The sequence below is a fragment of the Meles meles genome, chromosome 3 (genome assembly GCF_922984935.1).
Source record: "Meles meles chromosome 3, mMelMel3.1 paternal haplotype, whole genome shotgun sequence".
Taxonomy (NCBI): Eukaryota; Metazoa; Chordata; class Mammalia; order Carnivora; family Mustelidae; genus Meles; species Meles meles.
The window spans coordinates 77,855,471-77,878,465 of record NC_060068.1 but is presented as its reverse complement, the minus strand read 5'-3'; the positions used below and the strand labels follow the sequence as shown (position 1 = coordinate 77,878,465).

General features: G+C 43.7%; 1 protein-coding gene across 2 annotated transcripts in view; it reads left to right on the top strand.

Moving 5' to 3' along the window:
• Nucleotides 1–1,699: 1,699 nt before the first annotated feature.
• THBS4 (thrombospondin 4) overlaps nt 1,700–22,995 on the top strand; it is a 42,988-nt gene continuing 21,692 nt past the window's right edge. For both annotated transcript variants that reach the window (XM_046001211.1, XM_046001212.1), the window contains exons 1-4: nt 1,700–1,989; nt 7,359–7,562; nt 20,225–20,472; nt 22,762–22,870. In XM_046001211.1, coding sequence (XP_045857167.1) covers nt 1,902–1,989; nt 7,359–7,562; nt 20,225–20,472; nt 22,762–22,870 — 649 coding nt within the window. In that variant the 5' untranslated portion in view covers nt 1,700–1,901. The remainder of the gene's footprint in view (nt 1,990–7,358; nt 7,563–20,224; nt 20,473–22,761; nt 22,871–22,995) is intronic.

The following is a 22,995-nucleotide window of genomic DNA, read 5'->3' as shown; positions in this document are numbered from 1 at the left end:
TGGATTGTATTGTAATCACTATCATCAAATTTCTTCTTGGTGTTGAAGACATAAAGAAAAAGCTGACTGAGATTCTCCAGTGAATGGCTTCCTCCAAAGTCAGGCTCTTTAGAAGCAAAACTAATTTGTAAGTACACTAGACTAGCAGAAAGTCACTGGGTTCTCTTATTGATCCTTACACTTATTAGTCACTCAGGTTCAACCAAAACTTATTGTGTGCACCCCTGGGCAAGCTATTTTGCTGGGAATTTCTAAGAATTGGAGTTACCTAACAAAGATGACTAAACAAAGATGACTTAAAAAATAAGATCTGCCTCCAGATAACTTACAGTTTAGTCCTGCTGACTCCGAAGTCCTGCTTAAAGCAGAAGGTGGGAGCCTGGAGCTCCCTCTAACTCAGGCCATTGCTGGGGACACAGTTTGAGGATTGGAAGATTCTTCACTCATGTCATTAGTACAGAGTCACATGGCCAGAAACACATACACTTTGTCTCTACAGCACACTCTCATATGTAGATAAATGATGACTCATTCCACAGAGTGGCATCAGTGTAATGGGACATTATATGAAGACAGACCTCAAATAGAAGAGCTATGTTAAGATAGCTCACAAATCCCCAGGTCACTAGCTATGACCGGAATCATAACTGGTGAGGGTTATTCTAGTACAGTTGGAAAATAAGATGATGGGTTAATCTTCCAGCTCATGGCAGATCAAACTCCAATATGAAATTCTTTGAGAAGTGAAGATAGCATAGAAATGCTTTGCTGGATCTTCTCCAATACTCAAGATTTTCCAACAGGGAAACGTTTTGCCATTGTTCTGAAATATTTTTTCTTCTACTTAATCCACATTATTTCTAGGAGAAGTCACCTACCTTCTACTACCCAGCGAAAAGACCAATTCCTTATGTTCCTTCCCTCTCTTTCAGTATGTTCCCTACTCCCATACCTTTCAACTGTCACGTGGAATCTTTGGGGAAGACGGAACAGAAGTGGGCAGGCAGAGTGGAAACTAGACTGAAAATAAATTTTCCATAAAGCACCACCATCCTATCTAGAGCAGTTCTTTGGGATGTGTTTTATTTCCTTTAAAAACTCAAAGCTTTCAAACGTTCACTGTTCAGGTCTCAAAACTTGATGGGAAAAAAATACGCAACGTTTGAAGTACCCAAGAAAAGCTTGGAGAAATAAAAGAAACCAATTGCTCCCTGGACCACTTGAGGAAGCAGGCGTTCCTGGAGAGCCTTCAGTGCTCCTTCGCAAGGGAATCTACGACGGGTGTTAAAAAGCCTCTCCAAATTCTGTTCCTTTTAGAAAACAAAAGGAGTACAGGAGGTGGCGAGACTGAAGTGCCTAACGCTAACGGGACAGGGTCACTTAGTTTCCCCTTTCGCTCCCCTCTTCCTCTCCATCCCTACCCCGTCCTGTGCGCCTATCGCAGCCCCGGCTTCCCGCTCCCAAAGCGCCTCGCGGGGCAGCGGCCGCTGACTGCGCCCAGCCCAGGTTCCGCGCGGCAGGGTCGGCTTCTCCTCCCGGCACCCTGGCCTTTCCCCCCCGCCGCCCACGCTCCCCGCTCCGGCCGCCCCCTCTCTTCCCGGCGAACCGGCTTCCCGGCCAAGGGGGCCGCCCCGGCCTCGGCCCTCCCCCGGCCCCGGCCGGCCAGACCATAAAGAGCCGGGCGGCCGCCGCACAGCAGAGCCGCGAGCGCACCCAGCCCCGCGCGGCGTCCGAACGCGAGCACCGCCCCCGACGGCAGCCGGGACGCCGCGCCCCGCACACGCCTCGCGCTCCCTCCACCTGCGGCGCCCGCGGGGCCCGACGGAGAGAGCGCGCGGCTGGGGACAGCGAGGCTGAGCTGCCTTCGCCCGCCACCGCCCGCGGCTGCAGGAAGAGCCAACATGCTGGCCCCGCTCGCAGCCGCCTTCCTCCTGCTGCACCTGGCCCTGCCGCCGCGGCTGGGGGCCGGCGCCCAAGCCACCCCCCAGGGTAAGTGGGCTGGCGCCGGGGCGGGGGGCGACGGTCCCCGGGTCCCTCCTTCGCGTTCCGCTTGAACGGCAGGAGGAACCAACTCCGTGCGCGCTGCTCGGCCCCTGGCACCTCTCTGTCCCTCTGGGGCCAGAGTCACAGCATTTTGTAACTGGACGCGGCGATTAGAGTAGAGCATTTTCTGAGTCCATTATCCAGCGAAGAGACCAATTCCCTAAACGACAGCTTAGGGGATGCGAAACTTTTCAGTCTATGCGAAGAAGTGGGGTTCATTTCCGAGTTTACCGCCCTGCTCTAGACCTCTAGCGGGTCCTGTCTGGAGTGGGGTGAAATCCAGGTTCTGTCCCCTGCGGCTCTCTCTGGCGGGCCATCCCCTCGCCCTTGGCCCCCTAAATTCTCCGACGTGAGAGTAATCTCCCCCCCCCCCCGAAAGTCTGAGAGGGTCATCCCCCAGAAGGGCACAGCGTAGTTCTGTTTGCCCCACCACTCGCTGTTTTCTGCTGTTTGTTTGAACCCCAAAGCCTCCTTTGGGAGTTGGCGCGATCTGATTCCTGAGATAAATAGAGCAAGAAGGACTGAGAAGTCGGTGTTTGTTATAGAGGTAAAGAACCGGAAGATACCCCCAAAAGACACCTGAATAATCTTCAGACCCCTTACTGGGATTGGGATGAAGATAACTGTTGGGCAGAAGCACTTAAGCTTAAACTGATTTTTTTTTTCTGGTAAAGGCCAAAAGGAAGAAATTATTAAAGTGAGAAAAGATCTTAGCACGCTAACTCGCCACTCAGTAGTGACCTTCACCTGTGGATGTGTTCTCACTAATGAAATAAAGCTGGAAGAGTCACACAGGTCCACGCAAATGTTACTCCTCACAAAGCCAGAGTGAAAAATGCCTGTGAGGGAATTCTCAGATTCCTTTCCCTCCCATTGCAGTAGCCCCTCTTCTAAACTTTGCATTTCCCCAAATAACCTCTTTTGATTTTTTAGACCGGGCAACCAAATAGTGGTTTCAGGGGGTAATGTTCTGCATTTAGTTTGCCTTGAGCTATTTGAAATGCTGTAATTTATCTTCATTGCGACCGCTCTTCTAGGAAGGGGAATCGGTGAACGATTCCGTAGTTGTATACACTGTGAAATGATCACCACAATAAATCAAGCTAACAACTGTCACCATGCAGGATTACAAAAAATTATTTTCTTGCAATGAGGACTTTTGAGGTCTTATCTCTTAGCAACTTCCAAATATACAATATCATATTATTGATTATAGTTATCACGCTGTACTTTAAATCCCTGTGAGTTATTTATTTTAGAACTGCAGGTTTGTTCCTTATGACACCTTTCACCCATTGCCCTGATCCCAATCTATTCTCTATCTATGAGCTTAGGTTGTTGTTGAAGATTCCACTTCAAAAGTGAAGTATTTGTCTTCTTGCGTCTCGCTTATTTCACTTAGCATAATGCCCTCAGGGTCCATCTATGTTGTCACAAATGGTGAGATTTCATTCCTTTTTATGGCTGAATGATATTTCATTGTATACATCTACCACATCTTCTTTATCCGTTCATTATTAATGGGCACTTGGGTTGTTTCCATCTCTTGGTGGTTGTAAATAATGCTGCAGTGAACATGAACCAGCATATATCTTTTTGAATTAGTATTTTTGGGGTTTGGGCTTTGTTTTGGGGTTTTTTTAAAGAAATACCCATCAGTGGAATTGCTGGATTGTGTGTAGTTCTATTTTTGGTTTTTTGAGTATCCTCCATAACGTTTTTCCATAGTGGCTGCACCAATTTACGTTCCCACCAACAGTGCACAAGAAGTCCCTTTGCTCTTCATCCTCACCCACATTTATTATTTCTCTTTGAGAATAGCCCTTCTAACAGGTGTGTGGTGATTACTCGTTGTGGTTTTAATTTGCATTTCCATGATAATTACTGATGTTGAACACATTCTCATGTGCCTGTTGGCCACCTGTAGGTCATCTTTGGATAAATGTCTGTTCAGGGGTTCTGCCCACTTAAAAATCAGATTGTTTGGGTTTTTTACTATTGAGTTGTATCATTTCGTTATATATTTTGGATATTAATCACATCACATAGGATTTGTAAGTATTTTTTCTCATTTGTAGGTTATCTTTTCATTTTGTCCATGGTTTCTTTTGCTGTGTGAAGCTTTTTTGATGTTGTCCCCCTTAGTTATTGTTGCTTTTGTTGCCTTTGCTTTTTGATGTTAGAAACCTTTTCAACGCAATTCAAAAGTTTTCTGGTTGAAGACATTATGTGGCAGTTTTGAATTTATGGGCATAATACTTTATGTTATATGAATTCTTGACGTGTGAAGACAGAACTTCATGGTGTGCTATGGTAGGGATTTTGCTGCTTCTTAGAGCTGCCTGTTTAATGGGACTTGTAATCAGGCTATACTACCTAACTTACCCAGTTAATTTAGTTGCTGTAGATTATCAGATTAAGTCAAGTTTCTGATACATTCTTTTATTGAGTTAATTAGTCTTATAATCATCAGCTCAAGTGAATAATTTGCTTATATCCTTTCTCCTCTGAGCTGCCTTGCTCATCTTATTAGTATGTATTCAGTTTTCATACTGTGGTGGCTGGGCTGATTGCTATTAGTAATTTCACCTCTAACACTAGAAGGTTGCTTAGATCCTGGCACTATTACTAAAATGTAATAACATTAATAGAAAATTGTTGTGTCTCATTTCCTTTTCAAAACACTTCCCAAACTCATTACTGACTAATCCCAACTCTGCCCCTAGAGAGAGAAGCCAATGGATTAGATGAACCTTGCAGATTGAAATAGAGTAAATTTAGCTTGAGCTAAATTATGAACATAATCATAGATCAAGAATCAGGGATAGGAAGAGTTTAGTTTTGAATGCAATTCACATGCCTTAAACTCACATCTGCAGATTCCTTGTCCTGAATGGAACTTCTAGACATACTGTCTCATTGTCCTCACTGCCCTGGTGGAAATGTAAAGCTTCCAGTTCTTTGGAAATTAAAAAATTCCGTTTCCCTTTTAGAGTACAGTAGGCAGCAGTATTCAAGTTTTGGGAGAATGTGGAGTACTGGAAGGAACATAATAGATTTTTTGCTTTCCAATACTTCTGATATCAAATTCATTATTCTCTAAGACCCTAAGGACACAGAAAAGAAACAATACAGATCTAGTATAAAGACGGATTGTCTTTTAAAGAGTAGACATTCTTGAGTAACTAGGTTTTTGCCTGTTTGTTTTATAACTTTTATTTTTTTCCTACTGCAAACCCAACACCTGTTCATTGTAAAAATAAAAATAAGAAATTGGATAAGCCAAAGAAAGTAAATAAATGTATACATATATAATCCAAAGAAAGCTACTGTTCATGTTAGCATTCTGTTGTTTTGTCTTTGAAATCTTTTTATTTGCAGGGGTGCCTGAGTAGGTCAGTTGACTAAGCATTTGCCTTGGGCTCAGGTCATGGTCTCAGGTCCCTGGGATTGAGCCCCACATGGGGCTCCTTGCTCACTGGGGAGTCTGTTTCTCCCTCTGCCAGCTCTTCCCCCTGCTTGTGTATGAGGTCTCTCAGATAAATAAAATCTTTAAAAATTATTAGACAGTTTTATTAGACAGTTTTATGGGTATTTACCCCCAAAATACAGATATAATGAAAAGGGCCTTATGGACCCCAATCTTCATAGCTGCAATGACCACAATCACCAAACTGTGGAAAGAGCCAAGATGCCCTTCAAAAGATGAATGGATAAAGAAGATGTGGTCCATGTATACAGTGGAGTATTATGCCTCCTTCAGAAAGGATGAATACCCAACTTTTGTATCAACATGGACGGGACTGGAGGAGATTATGCTGAGTGAAATAATTCAAGCAGAGAGAGTCAATTATGACATGGGTTCACTTACTTTTGGAACATAAGGAATAACACAGAGGACATTAGGAGAAGGATAGGAAAAGTGAGTCGGGGGAAATTGGAGGTGGAGACGAAGCATGAGAGACTGTGAACTCTGAGAAACAAACTGGGTTTTGGAGGGGAGGGGGGTGGGGATGTGCGAGCCTGGTGGTAGGTACTAAGGAGAGCGCGTATTGCATGGAGCACTGGGTGTGGTGCATAAAAAATGAATCTTGGAACATAAAATAAAAATTATTATACAGTGTTAGAGGCTAAAGTTCCTGCAGGCTTGGAATTGTTCAAATAATATTTGTGTAAACCAACAAATACTAAGTAACTTCTAGTATTGCCCATTTGGCCTTTGCCTTTAAAATGACTCTGGATGTATACTCTTAGAGTTTGCATAAATACGACAAAGCTTGAAAGTACTGCTGTCTTTTTTTTTTTTTTAAGATTTTATTTATTTATTTGACAGAGATCACAAGTAGGCACAGAGGCAGGCAGAAAGAGAGGAGGAAGCTGACTCCCTGCTGAGCAGAGAGCCCGATGTGGGGCTCGATCCCAGGACCCTGAGACCATGACCTGAGCCGAAGGCAGAGGCTTTAACCTACTGAGCCACCCAGGCGCCCCAAGTACTGCTGTCTTAAAAGCAATTTATATAAACACAAATTCAGATTCTAGTTTTTGTAGACCACCTCTATCAATCAGGTTACAGTTAAGAAAGAGAAACCCCATCGTTTTGTTTTTATGTCAGGATTTTTTTTTTTTTTTAAGTAAGCCCTCTGCCCAACATGGGACTCGAACTCACAATGCCAAGATCAAGAGTTGCATACTCCACTCACTGGGCCAGCCAGGTGCCCCTGCAACAGGATTTTTAACAGGAAAATAACAGAGAACTGTAAATGCATAAAGGGGACCACTTGGGTCTAACAGAGGCAGCAAATCATTTTGCGGACAGACTGTGTCCTACCACAGCTATGCTTTCTTCTGCATTCTCTGTATTATTTATCACTGCCCAGGAAAGTACAGTTGTCTCTGGTACACCAGATACATGAGGGACCCTAAGGCAGATATCCACTGCTTGGGGACATAAGAGAAACTGTGACTCGTGTGCTCTCACCTGTCCCCTTTGTTCTCTAAGCCAGTAGTAAGCTTTTCCTAGTGGGCATTATCAGAACCACTTCTTCAGCCAAATGCAATTTAGGGTTTGCAAATTTAGTCTTCTCCTGGTCTCCTCGTCATTATCTAGTGAGGAGAATTGTGTTGTACTTTTTCTGGTTCACATGTCCAATTACTATAAGAGTGATAAGGAAGAATGGGTGATTTTTAGCCCTGTGAAAAAGTAACCGTGTTCGTTGACATTACTTAGATCTTGCTGTCAAACCGTGTCCCCTCAAAAAAACAGGTTTGTCTGAAAATTCTTTCACTGATGATCCCCTTCTTCCTGTTCTCCCCAGTCTTTGACCTTCTCCCATCCTCCAGCCAGAGGCTGAACCCAGCTGTTCTGCAGCCAATCCTGACAGACCGCACCCTGAACGAGGTCTATGTGATCGCCACCTTCAAACTGCACACGAAAAGTTCAGCCACCATCTTTGGCCTTTACTCTTCCACGGACAACAGCAAATACTTGGAATTCACTGTGATGGGACGCTTGAACAAAGGTAAGCACGTTTGCAGAGATCATTTTCTTCAGAATCCTCTTTTCCTATTCCAGCATTTGGGGTCGACGTGCCTTAAGATGCCTCCCTCCTACAATTTCATTTTCATCCGTCACTCATTTCAGTTTTCAGTACCAAGTTCTTCTTGTACGTTGACCTGTTTGGGGAGGGCGAGTTGATATATGGCGCGAGAATGAAGAATTGCTTAGGGCCAAGATGCCCATCCTCCTGTTATTTGGGATCCAGTTTGAGAAGGAACAGGACCCAGGACCTTTAGGCCACCGTCTTAGTTCGGGATGTTAGAGTAAATATTACAGACTGGGTGGTTCAAACAGCAGACATTGATTTCTCACAGTACTGGAGTCGGAGAAGTCCAAAACCAAGGTGCCAGCAGATTTTCTTTCTGGAGCAGGCCTGGGTGCTGTCACCTTCCTGCTCTGTCCTCACATGGCCTTTCCTCCCTGAGCAAGCGAGTAGAGAGAGGGAGCGTTCTGTCTTCCTTTCCTTATAAGGATACAAATGCCATCCTGAGGGTCCCACCCTCATGACCTAATTTAAACCTAATAACTTCCCAAAGACCCACTTTCTAATACCACCACACGGAAGGTTGGGGCTTCAACACATAAATTGGGAGGGAGGGAGGGACACAAACATGTAGCCTAGAGCAGCCTCCCACCCCAATCTTCTGTTCTCTTGGGAGCCTGTGGCTTAGCAGACCTCGCTCCCAGCTCTGCAAGCACTCTCCTGGACCTGATGGGGAAACTACACCTGTCAGTGGCACTGAATGAACAGCTCTCCTTTCCACCTGTTTGGTGCCAATTTACACAGGTCTGACACCTGTTTGGTTGCTTTTGCTATCAGATGTTCCACTATCAGCCTAAGTTACTACGAATACTAAGAAGTGGCTCGCAGATAGAAAGGTCACTATTTTTCATCTCCTTCCCCTCCACCCGTGCCCTGAGGACACCACCTGTTCCTGCTTATTGAGGAATGTGACAGATACGTGTTCCTGCTGCTGCATGCTTTTAATAAAAGAAAGGAAGGAGGACCGGTGCTTCTGGCGAGATTTCATGTTTATTTCAGCTTGCTTCACTTGCACTGCGACAGACGATCAGATGCCAGTTGTGATTGAACACTCATATTTTCAGGTGTTAGGAGCTGGAAGAAATTCCTCATTCTTAGCTTTCGTGAGACTCCAGAGTTGACAGCAAGAAGGAATGGGATTTTAACCCTTTGTGTGTCAATCTAACATCCCCCTTCCCTCCCCCCTCTCCACTCCAGCTCCGTCGTCTGTACCTCAGGCTCCTCAGGAGCTGTGGTGAGGTCTCCAGTAGTGAAGGGAGTCTGGGGACATGGCTCAGGGATGGTCTGAGCACTCCTGTGCCCTTTGCCCCATCTGTAGCCCTGATGGAAGGTGACTTCACTTCTCTCTCTACCTTGAGTCAGACAGCACCATTTGCCCCCCCATCCCTGAAAGAATTGCTCATGCCCCACTAACCAGGCTATTTCATTTGTGGCCTATAAAAACCACCCTTCTTTATCCAAAGGTCAGTAGCTTCTCACAGAACTGTATTTTAGATGTGTTGGAAGATTTTTCGTTTAGCTCACCCAGCTTAGTGGCCAAAGGGCCCTCCGTAGAGTGAAAACCCCAGCATCTAGCTGTTCACCCTCAGTGAATCACCCTCTCGGTTTCAAAACTGGCCAGTATGTGTGAGCCTATTGTGGAAGAATCTGTTGCCCGGAAAAGCAAGGCAGGAACTTCCTGGAACTGACTATTTCTGTTTGCTCTATATGGGCAGAGGTAATGCTAGATGGGAGTGGAGGGGTCAGGGTGTTGGTGTTTCCTTTGGACACCATCAGTCATAGGATTGGTCCATAAATACCAGCTAATCTCCATGTTGATGAACACCTCTCTACACTCCAACCTTGGAAAAGATAAATAGCTCTTAAAATTTTCTTTCTTTTCTGTTTTAGTGGATTCAAATTTAATGTCACTTGTAAGTGCATATTAGCTTCTATAAGTCAAACCATAATCATAATTGAAAATTAGAACAGTTGGGTAGAAATATTTCCAGAAATAATGCAAATATTCAAGTGATCAGAATTGTGTATAAACAATTATATACTAGATACTTATCAGTATATTCATGCTGATACTATTAATATATAAAACAATGAATAGCATTTCCTGAACATGTATTTAGAAAACATACTTTTTTTTAAAAGATTTTATTTATTTATTTGGGAGACAGAGATCACAAGTAGGCAGAGAGGCAGGCAGAGAGAGAGGAGGAAGCAGGCTCCTTGCTGAGCAGAGAGCCCGATGCGGGGCTTGATCCCAGGACCCTGAGATCATGACCTGAGCTGAAGGCAGAGACTTAACCCACTGAGCCACCCAGGCACCCGTAGAACACACACTTTTTAAATAAGAAACAAAATCTTGGGGCACCTGGATGGCTCAGTCAGTTAAGTATCCAACTCTTGATCTCCGCTCAGGTTTCGATCTGAAGGTTGTGAGTTCAAGCGCCATGTTGGTCTCCGTGCTGGACAAAGACTCTTCTCGAAGTAGCCTCTCCTCAACTTCTTCGTGTACTTTGCTCCATCAGTCCTTGGGGTGATTGCTTGAGTATTCAAAACGATTCAATAGTCATCCAGCTGTGCTCAAGGGAGGAGCAAGACTTGGGTCCTCCTACCATGCTGGCATCTTAGCTCCCCTGACCCTGCAGTGTCCTCCCTTGAGAATTAATGGTGAGATGCCAGAAACACATCCAAGTGGAGATACTCATCACCTTAAACCATGATCTGAGGCAGTCAGGCCAATGCTCTTTGAGCAGGAACCCCACAAGTGGCAGATCCAGGGAGACCCCCCTCCTTCCTCCTCTGCAGTGAGCCTTGCAGGAGCGCACACTACAGGAATCTGCTGAGTTTGGAGACTCCAAACAGGATTGTGCGCCAGAGATAGAAATGCTCAGTCACAGGCCCAAGGAGCTCACAGTACAGCCGGCCGGAGACCAGGGAGGTTGGAATAATTGCCGACTTTTCTCTGATGTCACGCTGAGGAGTGGGGACTCAAACTCTCAGCTCCTACAGGGCCAGAGACTCGAAGGCCGCCATCTTCATTCCCATCCTCCCTTAGAATTTTTTTTTAAAGACTTTATTTATTTATTTGACAGAGATCACAAGTAGACAGAGAGGCAGGCAGAGAGAGAGGAGGAAGCAGGCTCCCCGCTGAGCAGAGAGCCCGATGCAGGGCTCGATCCCATGACCCTGGGATCATGACCTGAGCCAAAGGCAGAGGCTTCAACCCACTAGGCACCTAGAATTCTTTTTATGAATATTTTCTAACAGAATCCAGTAATCAAAATTCTCAGAAAACATAGAGCGATTTATACCAGAGTTTGGAGAGCTGAAGAATTTGACATAGAGAAGTTTCACTGGAGCAATAGGAAAAAGTACGGAGATTTAACAGCTCTGGTGAACCTGAAGGTTCTAGGAAGGAGAGGCAGCCATTCTGATACGAACAAGGAGAACCCACTGGGGCCCTTAGCTCCCGGGAAAGGTGGGGCATGTGGTTGTGACTCCCCATTGAAGTGTTCAGTGGTGAGGGCCTGACATAATTGGAGGGGGGTGGGGGAGAATCCTCCTCCCAGAAGGTGAGCCCCAGTCATTGTCTAGGGCCCTAGGTGCGTTCCTACAGTAAATCAAAGTGGATTCCATGAAGACCATGAAGCACAGTTTTGCTGCTGAGCTCTCTGCTTCTGCTCTCACGCTTCCAAGTCCTCCTTCCCATGGCTGCCTCAATACTGTTTATAAGCATAACTTGGAACAAATTATGCCTGACAGCAGAGACGTTTAGTGACTTCCCATTCCAAACTGAAAAAGGTACAAATGTCCTTGGTGGGCAGTCACGATTTTCTGCTGCATGACCCCCAACCACCTTTCCAATGTATCCCTCCTTCCAACCCTCCATGTAGACTGCACTTGAGCCGGGTATACTAGTTACCATTCCCTGGGCCCACCCATGCTGTCTGTCCTTCTCCATCCATTTACCCTCCCCACTGGGGCATTTCCTGTACTGTCTTCGGTTGCCAAATCCTACAGATGCAAGACCCATCTCCTATTCCTTCTGACGTCTTTCATCATAGAACTTTGTCCTGTGGAAGGTACTAACCTTAGCTGCCTTGTACTTGAATTACCTGTAGGTCTTCTCTCCAGTACGTTGTAAGCTCCATCAAAGCAGGCGCTGAGCCTCCCTTAGCTCATGTCTGTGTCTGTCGCAGCACTTAGATAGGAGTAGCTCATGGGCAAATTGAATAGAATAAATGGAGGCTGAGAAGAGTAGCCTTGTTTAAGAAGGCATGAGATGAAGTATTGTGCAAATTCCAGAAGTGCACAATGTCTGGCACGTAGTAGGTCTGGCTCGAATTCATTAAGGAATTAATGAATTTTGAAGACCATTTAGATGAGGTTATAAAGGAAATACAGTATCTCTGGTACAAATGATCTATCAGCTGTTAGTAATACAGGTGGTAGAATCTTGATAGAAACAAGCATTCTGCCGAAACCACCTGGCTGGACAGAAGATCTGGGTGATGCTTTTCTTGTATCTAGCATAGGGCAACTTTCCAGTTAGTATTTTGAGTTTGAGTCACAGTTAAAAATTTTAACAGCTGTGTCCCCACGAATGTGTTTCTAAATTGCTTAGCCCTGGTTTACTGTCTCTACAGTGGGGGTGATAATAGCTACCACACAGGTTGATTGCAAGAACTGAATTATATAAAGTGTAATTTTTTTTAGACTGCGAAGCTCAATAAAAATTCGAAGTTCTTCCGTAAGCTTCTATAAGGTAGGTAGAAAGAGGGAGAGAGAAAGTTCTCTACGTTTTCGACAACTCTCTTCTCAAGATGATTTTGCAAACTCTTGGCTTGCCTTCACCTTTCAGAAAAAGCAAACGAGGGATACCTGGGTGGCTCAGTTGGTTAAGCCACTGCCTTTAGCTCAGATCCCAGGGTCCTGGGATCGAGCCTTGCATGGGACTCCTTGCTCTGTTGGGTTTCTTTTTCTCCCTCACCCTCTGCCCTTCCCTCACTCTCATGCATAAGTTCTCTCTCTCAAATAAATAAAAATCTTAAAGAGAGAGAGAAAAAGCAAACAAGAACTGCTTTTTTAGTCTTAATTTGATTGCCACAGAGGAACAACTTGGTGCTATGGTAAGGAAGGGAACCCCAAGAATTTGCAGTAATGACTGCAGACAGTCAAGCTCCTTAGCCTAAGGATAGGACGTGTCAAATAGACTAATGGTTCACAGGAAAGCCTGTGGGCTAGAGAGAAATACAGTATGAGAGAGGGAGAAGGGTTTCAAAATTAGAATTCTGAACCCAGTACTGACGGTGGATAATGAGGTATGTCAGACATTAATATTTATGGAGCCCTTATAATGTACCAGGACTGTGCTGAAGGCTCAACACTCATTTTCTTTTTAATCTTCACAATACTCTTCTGAGGTACCCTTGAATTAGCTCAATTTTAAAGTGGTCATGTTCAGAAAATGGAAAGAATTTTAGTGAAATTTAGGACAAACTCCTGGAGGGTTATATTATTATCCTTGTATTTGGGGATTACCTGGGAAAGAGAGCTGGAATTATTTGAGGGTTTGCTAAAAGGCATGCTGAACTTTTTTAAAAGTAAAGATTCTAAGCTGATAGATCACAAAGATGCTGTGAGCATGCCGTATCTTGGCATCAGAAAAGAATCTTATGAAGTCATTCATTATACCTTTCTGGATACTATAAAAAAAAGAATGAGCTAGATAAATAGTACTGATAGGGCTGGTAAGTTGTTTTATAGCAAAGCATCTAGCGTTTTTGACAAGGCTCTATCTTGGGCATTGAACCATTGAACATATCAGTGACTTAGGTGAAGACATAAAGAGTATTTTACCATGTTTGCAAATGGTACGTAGCTGGAAAAGACTGTTGAACATATTAGATGCTATCATCAAGATTAACAAGGTCCTACCATTCCGACTAATATGCCACAATCAGTCAGGTGAAACTGAATGGGAATAAATGTAAGTCCATCATTTAGGAGTGAAAAGTAAAATGCCAAAGTACAAGATATAAGACACCTATAAGACACCTCCAAGGAGTTCCAGTCAACAACATTAGGAACCAAGTAGTGTTGAGCACACAGCCTAACCTTTAGCAGATGTTTAGAAAGGTTTGCTGAATGAATGAATACAAAGATACAGTGATGTAACAGTTTTTTTTAAATCTCCTTAAATTTTAGGCTTCATTAATGCATTTATGTGGCCAGATTAAGGGAGCTAAGGAATCCCACCTTGTTGCTAAGTGTCCGGGCCACATCTAGAATATTGTATCATCCTGGACACATTTCACAGGGACATTCTCAACTCCAGAATTACCTTAAGGAGAGTCACCAAAACAGTAGTCTTCCAGACCCCATTTTTTTATGACCTCACAAATAAAAATGTTAAAGGCTCTGGAGAAATAAAGGAACCAGATAGAAGACATGAGAGAGATGAACGTTGCCTTCAAATATCTGAAGAATAGCGTTTAGATGAAGGATAAGACTCAATCTGTCTATAGCTCTGAAGAGTACAGTTAGGACCCATTGGTGGGAGTCAGAGGGAACAGATATTGGCCCTGTATTTGGAAAATCTTGGCGAGTGATCCAAAAGTGAAATGGGTTTCTCTGCAAAGTAATTAGTTTCTTGTTCCTGAAAATGTGCTGGTAGAGGCTATCCTTTTATATAAGGATTTGTGAAGTGAGATGCTGAGCCAGATGACTTACAGTCCTCATATTCTGTGGTTCTGCTAAGGCCAGAGAGGTTCCATGGGCGCTTAAGGAATTGCTTGGCAACTCTCTCCTGCAAGCTGACCTTGGGATTTTGTACACAATCACAGCTTTGTCGTCTACCAGAGAGCTGAGGACATGATGAATCTCCTAACTTTTCAAAATATAAAGCCCTCTGCAGGTGTTTAATATCCTCGCTGTGCTTCCTTTCCCTGGATGGTTTCCTTGCACAGGGTGTGTGTGTGTGTGTGTGTGTGTGTGTGTGTGTGTGTGTGTGTGTGTGTGTGTGTGTGTGTATACACTCTGTGTACTTTACCTTTGTTCAAACTGCTGTAAGAAGATTTCAGAACCTCCAGACTGCATCCATCACACCTGGGAGTCACCCAGAGTACTTTCAAGAAAAGCGATTTGATGATTTACCTTTTATATGTCTTTCCAAAGCACTGAAGTTACAAAGACCCAGTGTATAGGGCATGAAGATAAATAAGCAAAGGCAAACAAGAGTATCCATCACAAGAGACATTAATGGCAAGAAGGCTTTTTTTAAATGTACAATTATTTAAAAAGAAGAGGAAAGGTTGACAGCAGTGGCTTTCATCATATATTTAAAAGTGCCAAAGAGCAAAGCCATTTGCCAAGCAAAGCAGAAAGCCCCAGACTACCTTCGCTCGCTCGCTGCCCGCAGGCCAGGTCACTCTGAACTCCTTTCCCCTAGCAGACAAAATATTATCATTTCCAGTCCTTGAAAGCTGGCACCCTCCTTCATTGCTTTGACATTCAGTCCATCATAATATTTTTGACTACCAAGTCTACTTTTTAAACAGCACCTTTTGAGAATTCTTTTCCAAGAAAACAGTATTTCCAATCTTCATTGCTGGGGTTTGCACTTTCATCTCCCGCCAGGCCGGGAGATGGTCTTTAATCAGGCTAGGTTTTGTGGTTCTGGTGTCAGGCTGGTATCCGGGCCTGGAAATAGAGCCACAAAATCAGACCCCAAATTGTCCAGTGTGCAAAGACACGAAGTTTAGAAGGAAAGGATTTGAAAAAAGAAACCAATAGAAACTGCCTCCCCCACATTGTTTAAGAGACTGTGGGTAAAAAAATAAAAATATAAAATAAATCAGAGTGGCTACGTGAGTATTCTGTTTGATCTATTTTTCATTCAGTTGATAGTTGTATTTGGTGTTGTCAGATGCTATGGTATATATATGAGAAAATTAATAAAAAATAGAATCCTAGTCTCAAGTGCTCTAATAGAGAAGATAAGAAATAAACACAAATAGTTATACTAATACCCACCATTGTGTAGCAGTTCATAGTTTCTGCATTTTCTTGTTTGGCTACCACTGAAACAATGATACAGAAAAGGCAATTATTATTAGCTCCATTTAATAGTTTAAGAAATGGACCCTTGGGGTGCCTGGGTGGCTCCGTGGGCTGGGGCCTCTGCCTTCGGCTCGGGTTATGGTCCCGGGGTCCTGGGATCAAGCCCCGCGTCGGGCTCTCTGTTCGGCCGGGAGCCTGCTTCCCTCCCCCACCCCCTGCCGCCTGCCTCTCTGCCTACTTGTGATTTCTGTCAAATAAATCTTTAAAAAAAAAAAAAGAAGAAATGGACCCTTATCAAAATGAACAGGCCCAGGGTCACATAGCTATCAAGTATCTGGGCCATGACCAGACTGTGCATCCTGGGAACGTAGAGCTAGAATGGCCCAGAGCAGGTGTTATGGGAACAGGAATGAGAACAACTGCCAGGCATGGGGAAGAAGGAAGACTTCAGGAAGGAGGATGCATTGGAGCTGGATGTTGCTTCCGATGTGCAGCAGTGACGGATTGGGAAAGAGAGGGATAGAGAAGAGAACATTTCACAGAGAGGGAAGGACGAGGGAAGCCAGAGAAAGCTAGAGAGAGGTGAAAACGTAAGACGGGTTGTTCATCTAGGCTGGGCATCAACAGCACAGAGGGGAATGAAGCCAGGGGAAGGTTGCAGCTAGTCCTGGGATGAGGAGTTCAGGTATGACTTATGAACCACTAGAGAGCTATTAAAAGATTTCATTTGCTTGCTGGCGCCTGGCTTTGAGAAGGCCATAACTTGATCAGAAGAGTCCTATAAGGAGCTCAAGCTGTCAGTCCAGAAAAATTGCAGAAAGAAAGCTTCCGTAGGAAGGTGAGTCAGGAATCTGGGGTCACATCCAGTGATAGAAGGGCATAGAGGTGGGAGACACCACATGGAGCCCCGCAACCTTGGGTTATAATCAGATGTGCCTGGGTATTCGTACTGGCCCTGCGAGAACCGGGTTGAGAGTCGCAGGAAGCTGGTTTCAGCTAGTGGTGAGTGGAGAGAGAGTACGAGAACTCAGCAAACTCCACTGAAGGAACAAAGGTGCTCCCAATGACTGTTTTCCCGAGTGGAGTGCTCCTAGAGGTGGTGATGGGCAGAGGTGTGGAGGACTCAGGAGAGGACCACTGCTTCCAGCTGCAGGAGGCTGGCTCTGCACTTGTGTTGGGGGAGGAAATGATTGTATTCCTGGCTCTGTAGTACTTCGCCTCTGTTTTGCTCTCTGTCTGCTCTGTGTGTGTGTGTTGGGCTCAGCTAGGGCTAGGTGAACACTGGGAAATGGGACTAGAGAGAGGAAGGCAGCCATGTCTGTTCTCTATGTCTGTTCTCTGCTGTTCCAGTGGCGCTGTCTCTGCAGAAGGTCAGGGACACTTCTACCCAGCAGGCTGCAGGCTTCTGGAGCCAGAGCTTTCAACTGTTTCTGGACTCGCTATGACTGATGTGAAAACATTGAGCTTCCTGAGCAGGTGCCTGTCTGCCCTCTGGGGTAGTCTTACTGCTCTGAAGAGAAAATAAGTATTGAAGCACTGAAGTAAGGAGTTTGCAATAAAACAGAAAAATGACAAATGGAAGCCGTAAGAGGAATGCGAATGACTGGATCAAATATGAAGAACGGCAAATGTCAACAACGCGCTTGATAATTTATCTGCTAACAGACACCGTGAAGACGGAAGTTTCCATAATTCTTCTTGTCCTTTTTTTTTTTTTTTCGTTTTCTTCTTGCTATGTCACAAGATCTAGGAGCACGAGGAATTTGTCATTTCAGGATTGCATTGCAACACAGAGCAAGGCAGAAGTGTAGGATGCCCTTAATGACGGCATGAACACGACAGGAGGTTTTGCTGCCTGCAGTAGATGTTGAATTGCCACTCTCCAAACTTTCAAATTTATATATGAAATGCTTTCAATGCCATCGTTTTCATCAAAAGTGCATGTGCACAGCGTTCAGGGTGTACCTGTTACGTGCAGAGTATTCCGCTGGGTACTGTTTATGAAATTAAACTCAGTGATTCGGTTGTGAAAAGAACTCATGGCCCACATGCCCTGGAAGGCCTGTTAAAAAGCAGACAAGATGCCCATGACAATATGTTTCCTTTGAATTCCACAGAAATACCAGGTTGGGGAAGAAAACCAAGGCCATTTGTTTTAAGTCACTAGGGGTATCCTCTCCAACTGTCAATATAAGGAGTCTGGGGCTCAGTGGGTTAAGCCTCTTCCTTTGGCTCCGGTCATGATCTCACAGGGTCCTGGGATCGAGCCCTGCATTGGGCTCTCTGCTCAGCAGGGAGCCTGCTCCCTCCCTTCTCTCTGCCTGCCTCTCTGCCTACTTGTGATCTCTCTCTCTGTCAAATAAATAAAAATCTTTAAAAAAAAAAATATGAGGAGTCTGGATTATAGCTGCAGGGAGAATAAGGACATGTTGACTATGCGTGTCTGTGACCTCATCGAAGTTTGATGGTCCAAGTGGTATTTTCATCGGCCTGTAAAAACTCCAGGTACTTGTAAAACTATTCAAAACACTAGAAAAATAAGAGTTTTAAAAAGTTGAACTAGTGGGACACCTGGGTGGCTCAGTCGGTTAAGCATCTGACTCTTGGTTTTGGCTCACATCGTGGTCTTGGGGTCTCGGCCCCATGTCTGCTTGACCCCTCCCTCTGCTCTTTCCCTTCTCTCTCTAAATAAGGTCTTTAAAAAGACATGTTTTGGTCAGTTTTCCCCCTTTTGGATACCATATATGTCTCCAGTTTCCAGCTATGCAGTTACTATTTAAATTCTCAACAATATTAAACAGAGGGGTAAAAATTCTATGGTATCCTGTATTTACTATATCTCAAGAATTTTTACTCCTGTCTCTTTCCTTCCTTCCTGTTCTTTCTTTTCATACCACAGTGATTTATGCCTTATCAGTCCTTCACTTCAGGAAACATAGTACTCTACTATCATCCTACGAAGGCCTTCTAGCCAGCCTTGTCTTGCCAAGTCTTACCAATTCTTTTCTCTTAGTAAGCAAGCTGTGGTGACCACATAAGCAGAAAAGAAGATCTCCTTTCTCCTCCTGGTGTCTCTCTACAGTACAGAACCTAAAGCCATCTGGCCCTCTCCAGCCATGGTCAAATGGAAAAGCAGACCTAGTCTTGTGGGAATATCAACCTAGAAAGTGTAATATATTTGGAGGAAGTCTTCGAGTAAACTCAAAAGTTTCACAGTAGTGATTATTTTCTCTGGCAGAACCACAGCATAAACAGGCTGGTGACTGCCCGAGGCAGCACCAAGTTGGTACAGAAAAGGTACCTGAGGAAAAATAGTCCAGGTTACTTGCTACAAATCATACAGCTTGACAGAAACACAGTCTGGGTATATGTGTGTCAGTCATTGCTTCTTTTTTGTGTGTTGTATAAGTAATTCATGTTTCTCGTGAAAAAATTAGACAATAAAGATGAGCGAGAGGAAAAACTCATCATCCAAGCAACCAGCAATGACCACATTAATGTTGACATATTTCCTTCTAATTTTCTATATATTTTTTCTGCATGAGATTACATGGTGACTCAACCCTTTTTCACTCAACAAAACACTGGAAATATTTTTGGGTTTTTAGCATGCACCTATTTCATAGTATTCCATTTCATGATTATATTATAATTTAAGTAGCCAGCCCACCCTCTCTTTTTACCTATGTGTTGTGCCAAATGTTTCTTATATATTTCTGAAATGATTGTTTCTGGTAATGAACTTGGGTTTGGCAACAGTACCTTTGAATGGATCCGGAGGTGTTCTTGGTAGGCTCACTAAGCTCTTGGAAGCAATTCACTTTGGTCTTTATAGCAAACCTCACCCAATGGGCTTTACTCCCAAAGGCTCAGCAGCCAGGAATAGATTTTTAGCTCAGGGCTCAATAAATTCAAGACCATAATGGAGTAAAACCAGACAGAAAACCAGAATCCTAAAATATGCCTGAATTTTTATTTAACAAAAAAGTGAAAATGCTTGAGCTTAATAAGCTAAGTGAATAGATAGCTACCTACATAGAAAAAGAAAAAACAAAGAGAAAATGAGGAGATGGATCCTCTTCTAGTCCTTCTTTTGCGACCATGGGTATCTTCGGTTCTCTGAGATTAAACCGAAGATGGGTTGTTGAGGGACAGTGTGACAGATTCTGCTCCATTCGGTATATGCTTACACAGGCCTATCCATACATCACCCTCTTTTAGTCATGGAATAAGCCACAGTCAGTTTCAAATTCTGGTCCTGCCACCTAAGACATCCTTGAGCAAGTGCCTTCCCTTTCCTGAGCTTCGCTTTTGTCATTTGGAGTTATTCCAATTTGCTAGTTTGCAATGAATAGAAATTAAATGTGGATGGCACTTAAGATGTTGAATATTTCTGCTTCCAGCTTCCTTGGATTCTTTTCTGTAACCGGGCCTTGTGACCTAGAGGCTCAGCAGAGACCTGCCTCACTCCCCAAACCCCACTCTCCTTATCTCATCATTCACTGATACGTGCTTGCTTCCAGCCATCCTCCGTTACCTGAAGAATGACGGGAAGATTCATCTGGTGGTTTTCAACAACCTGCAGCTGGCAGATGGCAAGCGGCACAGGGTCCTCCTGAGACTGAGCAACTTGCAGCAAGGGGCTGGCTCTGTAGAACTCTATGTGGACTGCACCCTAGTGGATTCTGTGCGCTATCTCCCCAGAGCCTTTTCCAGGCCCTCCCAGAGTCCTGAGTCCATTGAATTGAGGACTTTCCAGAGGAAGGCACAGGTAGGAACCCACAAACCATTCTCCAACCTGGAAAGATGGGCTGCCCAGGCTCAGGGAAGGCAGAGGAATGTGCCGAGGTCACGAGTGGGTCGGACTGCATAATTCTAAGCACATGGGGAACTTAAACTCTTGCTAGAGGGCCTACCCTCAGGATCAAGTGAATCAGAATCTATTGAAATGGTGCCAAGGTGTAGGTATTTTTAAAAATACAGATTCTAATGGGAAGCTAAAATGGAAAGCTTCTGCTTTAGATGCTAAATGAAGACCTTTTTGACATAATTGCAAAGTTGGAAAAGGATTAGCAAAAATTAAAACAAGGTTAAGGGACGCCTGGCTGGCTCAGTTGGTAGAGCATGTGACTCTTGATCGTGGGGTCATGAGTTCGAGCCCCACACTGGGCATGGAAATTATTTCAAACAACAAAAACAAAATCTTAGGGCAGTAGGATGATATAATTTTAATCTTTCTATAATGATAGTATTTATTATTTTAACAAAAATGATAAAGAATGATTGGAAACTGCCAAGAACTTAGAAACAATATTTTTCAAAGGTCTTATTAGAGCATCCCTAACAAAAGGGACCTCATTGCCAACTTAGTTCCATGAGGCTTTGAAAGTTCCATCATGTCTGTTGTCTGTTCTATGCCATGTTGATGGTATTTTTCATTATATCATGGCACCTACTGTAAAAATTGCCACATGTATTTCTTTTAAAAATTTGTGTTAGGAGATAGTTTCCTATGAAGAACTAGCATTCTTTGTCCTTTCCATTAATTATAATTATAACTGGTCATAGTTCCTGGATTTTATCTGATATGGAAGTCAATGCCAAAATCAGTAACTGTGTTCATCTGTTATGGCCCATAATGTTATTTTCTGTACCTCAATCCTCACTTTGCATTTATGTTTTATTATTTTATTATGTGTGCTTTAGTTACAAGCTGCTCTGAGCCCTTTGTACAAAGAGACTGGGAATAAATAGTAATATCCATTACAACTAGGAATGCTGAGAAGTTTTACATAATGATGTAAAAACTGTGAATCTGATACTAGAATTTTGTGCTTGGAAAATAGGAAGCATCTTCAAGCAGAAATTTCAAGAAAGCTAAAATCCAAGGATTTTGTTTTGTTTTTGCAGGAAAATAGAGAAAGATGTTTACATACTTAGTATAGATTTCCATAGGAAAAAAAAATAGTGAAGAAAGAGATATGCAGAACTTTATTTCTGAAACCCTAGGGTAGCCCAAACAATCAGAATGATAGAAATTGTGTCACTGACATTTCAGAAATTCATGTCTACCACCAAATAAGTCAATTTCCAAAAGCCAGGAGTCAGCCATGACAGGGTCAACAGAAACTGTACTTACTGGAATTTTCTTAGAAGTTCTAAATCCTTAGACTATCAGAGATCCTCACACTCTATCTTCACAGTCACCTCATTTATTCAGTGAATTAACAAATAGATATATTCTAGGCATTAGGGAAAGCATAGGGGGCAAAACAGTCATGGCCTGCCCCCACAGAGCTCATAGCCTGACGTCCAAAACAATATCCATTATATAACACGTGTTGTACACGTTGTAACTTGACTAAATTAAAAAGTAGAGCTCTGAAAATCCTCAGCATCTTCATTTTTAAATTAAGGGTGATGACTTTACATTGGTAATTCACATAAACTCTTTCTGTCATGAATATATAATGGTCCAATTAAAAGTTACAAGATAAAGCAGTAAGGAAATTGACCTTGTGACTAACAATAAATGATTGATATCAACCCAAAATGTAAAAATATGATCCCAGCTACCTAATAACCCTAGAGTATACTGCTTATTCATTCTCCTAGCCCAGGATGATCAGGGACTTTGCTAAAACTTGGAGCTAAGACATCCTAAAAAAGTCGTGTTTAAAATTGAGATCAGTATCTTATTTATTATAGTCTAAGCTCCATAAATAAATGCCAGACAATTCTTAACAGGCTCCTGACACAAAATAACTTGTTTACCATGAAACTTAAAGCCTTTCTTCTCCTCAGATCCACCTTGATGCACCCGCAGGCCAAGTTGGAGGCTCACATGTTCCTAGGCTGTTGGCTCCTTCCATATTTGCTTCAGTCAAGAGGATAGGGCTGGCAGGTTTCAGGAAAAAAATCAAACCCACAGAATTATGTAAGATGTCAGAGTCCAAGGATACAGGGCTACTTAGGCTGTTAGGAAAAGTGTGTGAGTATGTGAGCACATTGGCTTTTGAGCAGCGGCAGCAGCGTGTGGTATGGATGTGATTTCTTCCAGGACTTCTTGGAAGAGCTGAAGCTGGTGGTGAGAGGCTCGTTGTTCCAGGCGGCCAGCCTGCAGGACTGCTTCCTGCAGCAGAGTGAGCCGCTGGCCACAGCAAGCTCAGGTGTGGGCTCTGGGGCGGGTGGCACACCTCCATCAGTCCAGATAAAGTCTCAGGCCCCGAGGGCCCTGGGTCCCACCCCTGAAAGGGGGACTTCGGCAGAGAACCCCGATAGGATGTGTCTACAG